Consider the following 4,752-nt stretch of genomic DNA (forward strand, 5'->3'; position numbering starts at 1 on the left):
ACTAAGGAGAAACCACGCTTCATCAGTGAAGAAAACACGGTAAAGCTCTGCAATTCCATGATTGACAACAAATGACCGAAACCACGTGCAGTACACTACGCGCTTTTCTTTATCCGGCTCCTTCAATTCTTGAACACTGCGAACATAATATACGCGAAATTATAACCGCTTCTTCCATCTCTGAGCATTTCCATATGAAATCTGAGAGTGTGCTGATAGTCTCCTTAAGCTTTTTGAAGGCGAACGCTGCATCACATTCTTAAACTCGGCCGGTTTAGCATCAGTCAAAATGGCCAGTCTCTCGGTTCTCTTCTTGTCTGCAACTGATCCGCATTCTCTAAAACGGGCGATTAATCTCATTATGGCCAAATTGTTAGGCACTGCTACATCCGGATGTTTCTCATGAAATTCATCTACAACACCAGTGTAAGAACAACTGGAAAAATTATGTTCAACAATGACAACTCGTTGCTCTAGGGAAAACGACATGTTTACCAAACAATAAAAAAAGCAGTAGTGTAAGCGTCATGTGATCAGTACACATCACAATGACGTCTGGTTCTTTATTGTTATTAATACTCATGGTGCTATCTTGCGGTAGCCGATAGAACATTTTAAGCTATATTACTATTTACAGACACTTTAATATTTTGATGTGCGCGACTTTTGGATCTTCCTTATATACGTTAAGTATCACAAAAAAAAGGATTTAGGCATCCTGACATGAAATACAAGCCTGATACCAGCATACCCATTTTCAAGATAACAAGCAACGCAAGTCAAGCTTATCAAACAAAGAATGAGAGACGTTATTTATCTTATATATCGGTTTGATCAGGTGATTTATAAAAAGTGTATAAAATATGTCACGTCAATCATTACGTATCTTTTATTGGCATGACATTTTAGGCTAAGTGTTGCAGTTAAAAAATGTTTGTTTCCATCTTGCATAGGCTGTATGTTAAGTGCCATAACTCATAATCGTATTAACTGTAGGTGATCTGAAATGAATGGTAAGCTTATTCCAAATTCGACGTCGTCATAACTAAGAACATGTATAAAATATCTTACTTGAAATTCTTGTTAATTAGTCTTGTTATTTTTAATCAGTTATTTATTTATTTTTGATGATGTAGTTATAAAAAAAAAAATTCCCATATTAATTGCTTTATTTGAAAAATTAATTTAAAATTGCACTAAATGATGAATCTTTTGTGGTTTTATATGAAAATGGAATCTTATTTTGAAAATAAGTTTGTTTCTAGGGAATAACTAACGATTCATTTCGGACTGCCTACAATTGTTAAGGCTATGTCTCTTAACACAATAGAAGATGGAAACAAAAATCTCTTAATTGTAAGATGATAGGCGCGCATATTTTTATCTGTATCTCTGGATTCGGGTGTTAATATTGGTAAGGTTATTATTTAAAGAAAAACAAAATTTCTAAGGACATAATTAATCTAAAACGTGATTCGTATTATTCTACACACTGATTTGGCGTAATAGACTGTTAAATGTGTGACCATTAAAAAAAAAATAGATTAACGAAGATAACAGGTGTTTTTAATTCGAGTGTTGTTAAACAGCACATCGTTAACTAGTGATTACAGTAAATACAATAATATGTTAAGGAGATTTAAAACTGTAAGCGGTTCACTGAACCGCACCTAAACGATATTAGTTGTATGTATAAGCATAAGTAATACAGCGGAACAAAAGGAAGTGCCCGCCCATCCAGGGTCCTCTCATTAGTCTGTTTGTGACTGAGGACTTGAGCGATTGGGAGAACTGAACACGTGACCGAGACACGCGCTCCCCTCCTTCTAAATCGCTCCCGCCGATGAAAAAAACTACTATAACAGGTTCGGTTTTGGGCACCCGGCTTAGAGTCGTGCGGCTCGCCCTGGTGAGTGTGTCATGTAATGGCAGACTTGTATCGACAACGTTACGTGTGTCTTGCCGGTTCCCCCGGTTCGTCTACTCATATGCTCGGCAAATTGTTTACGGGTCTGGAGATTCCTTCCGCTTCATCTTCTTCGGTACGTCGATTCGATACGTTATCCGACGGTTGTCATACGCCGAGTCCTGACAGTTTTAGATCTCCTAGTCCGATCGACCTCTTCGATGTACAAAAACAGTACGTTGATCGTGTCAAACCGGAAGTACAAAAACAATATGCGACTTTATTACCTCCGGAAGCGGCTATTAATTCTCCTTTTATGAATGCTTTTATGCATTCCGCGAAAAATAGGTTTTTAGAAATAGACGACGTAGGGAATCACGAGAGGGTAGAATTATTAAACGAAAAAATAACTAGGACTAAACTCGGTCACGAAGAAGATTTATTCGAAGACGAAGATAGCGATGATTTAAGCGGTGAAGAACTAACAGAAACGAAGTCACGAGGTAGAAGATCTACCTCGGGGAAATCTATTAGCCCGGGTATTATGCGGAAGCGTCGTTTAGCTGCAAACGCCAGAGAACGTCGTCGTATGCAGAATCTTAATAAGGCTTTCGATCGACTAAGAACTGTTCTTCCTTCTCTCGGAAACGACCGTCAGCTTTCAAAATACGAAACGCTTCAAATGGCTCAAACATATATCAACGCTCTTTATGATTTATTACGATAGCTTTTTCTGCTGAAAAGGTACTTTATATATGTTTTATTAGTGTAATTAAATGTAGGTTAATTAATTATCAAACAGTCGAGAAGAATATTTATATTCAGTTACGAATGAAGGTGACTGATAAAATTTAATGAAAAAATAATAAATATTCTGTATAATAAATTGTATATATATATATATATATATATATATATATATATATATATAGTATAATAAATAAATACAATTATAAATTATATTATAATAAAATAAAATATTATTTTATGTTTCATAACCTTAATTATAAAATATTTCAATTTTTTTTTTTTTTGAAAGGAATTACAAACTATTTACATTTATTAAAATAAGTAAATTACATTATATGTATTATATATTTTTATAAGATGAACTAATTAGAATTTTAAACAATCTGGGAAATAAATTAGGTGTAAAGTAAAATATATATATATATATATTAACTTTTAATAAGATAAAATATGATAATTGATTAAATAAGCTTATGTTTATACTTACTCTGTCAGTAATATTTGAAATATAAGTAATCTATGTCGTAAACTAAAATGTTTGAAGAACTATTAATGTGAACCAGTTTTTTTAAATAGATTAATTTGAATTTCTTTATTGGTATTCCTTTAATTTATTATATGATTTAATATATTATATTTTATTACTTGTTTTATTACTTATATTATTACGATAAACATTTTTGAAAATATTTTATATAATCTATGATTCCAGTGATTAATCAGTTTACCAAATAGTTTAACTACAATTTATGTAGTAAACTTTTTAAATTTTGTTATAGAATATATCGATTATTGTAATCTTCAGTTCAATTTTTAATCTAAAAAAAGAAAAATCTAAAATTAAATCTGTATTAAAATCATATCGATAAACTTTGATTTTTCTTAATTCTTATGAGAGTTATTTATATAGATTAGTATTTTTTATTCAACGTCATTGTAATGGTGTAACAAATTGCGAACCATTGTATTTATTTATTCATTTTCAGTTGAAATTGAACGAATACTTTATTTAAACTATTTTTAAGCTTATAGTTGACAAAAAGCTTTTTTAGTTTCATTTTCTGAAGTAAAAAATAGTTAAACGTTTTAAAATACATTAATTCCATTATTAATGGTAAGCTATAAGTAAGTCATAAATAAATTTTTTATGGGATAATTAATTTCTATTAACTATATAATTATGTACAAATATTATTTGATAATTAATCAGAAGTTTTACTTGATTTTCTTTTTTCAACAAATATTGTATGATCTCTGAATATCTTATCTTTTAATTCATTTTTTTATGAAATAATACACAGAACGGTGTACCCTCTTCTCTCTTTTTCTAAATTTACTAATTTTAATAAAAAAAGTATTCTAAAAGAAGAATAATTTAATTTAAAATATTTATCTTTTATTAAAAAAATTCGTTGTTAATTCAAAGGATATTAAATTAATTATCTTTATGTTCACTAAAATATTAATATAGATGAATTTAAGATTAATATTTTTTGTGTTCTTCTAAATAAGCAAAATTAAAACATTCAAATTTCTTACAATATTTTTTATGAGTAATGTATTTTTTTTTTTTAGATGTAATGTTATTAACTATGGCGTATTATTTATTTTAGTTATAAAATTATACCTAAAAACGCATCTTTAATACGTCAATATGGTTACATCGTCTTTTTTCTGTAAGTACAAGTTTTGTATCAGCGTAAAAGTATTAACAGCATCAAATGTTAATTTGCCAGTTAAGTCTGTCATATCATGCTGTAATTTTTACAGTGGTCATTTTATAGTAGTTCTAATAAAAATTTGGCTATTTTTAAATGTGCCCCAAATCCACGAACTACAATATTTATAAGATTCGAGTAAATTTGTTTTTTTATCACGCTTTTTTCTAATAAAATTTTAAAATACTCTACTTCTTTTCTATCTTTAGATGTGGATATTGACAAATTTAGAGTTACTAATGTAGGTTATACATTATACCTTTATAGCTTGTATGTATTTTATATAGGTGTTTCAAATTTTTGAAATTTTAAAAATTCACGTTTCGTTAATATGAAAAGGAATTTACTGTGCCGTGTAAACTATAGTTAAACATTTTA

At 29.4% G+C, this 4,752-nt stretch overlaps 1 protein-coding gene across 1 annotated transcript; it reads left to right on the forward strand.

Annotated features, from left to right (window-relative positions):
• The first annotated feature begins 1,925 nt into the window (after positions 1-1,925).
• Positions 1,926-2,633, forward strand: LOC142317550 (uncharacterized). Its single transcript, XM_075354108.1, has one exon. The coding sequence runs from the start codon at positions 1,926-1,928 to the stop codon at positions 2,631-2,633; it is 708 nt and encodes a 235-aa protein (XP_075210223.1).
• The last annotated feature ends 2,119 nt before the right edge of the window (positions 2,634-4,752 follow it).

Source organism: Lycorma delicatula, chromosome 1 (genome assembly GCF_047948215.1).
Source record: "Lycorma delicatula isolate Av1 chromosome 1, ASM4794821v1, whole genome shotgun sequence".
Classification (NCBI taxonomy): domain Eukaryota; kingdom Metazoa; phylum Arthropoda; class Insecta; order Hemiptera; family Fulgoridae; genus Lycorma; species Lycorma delicatula.

Bases quoted from the DNA above. Each gene is read 5' to 3' on its own strand.
- LOC142317550 (XM_075354108.1), top strand. From the start codon at position 1,926: ATGGCAGACTTGTATCGACAACGTTACGTGTGTCTTGCCGGTTCCCCC.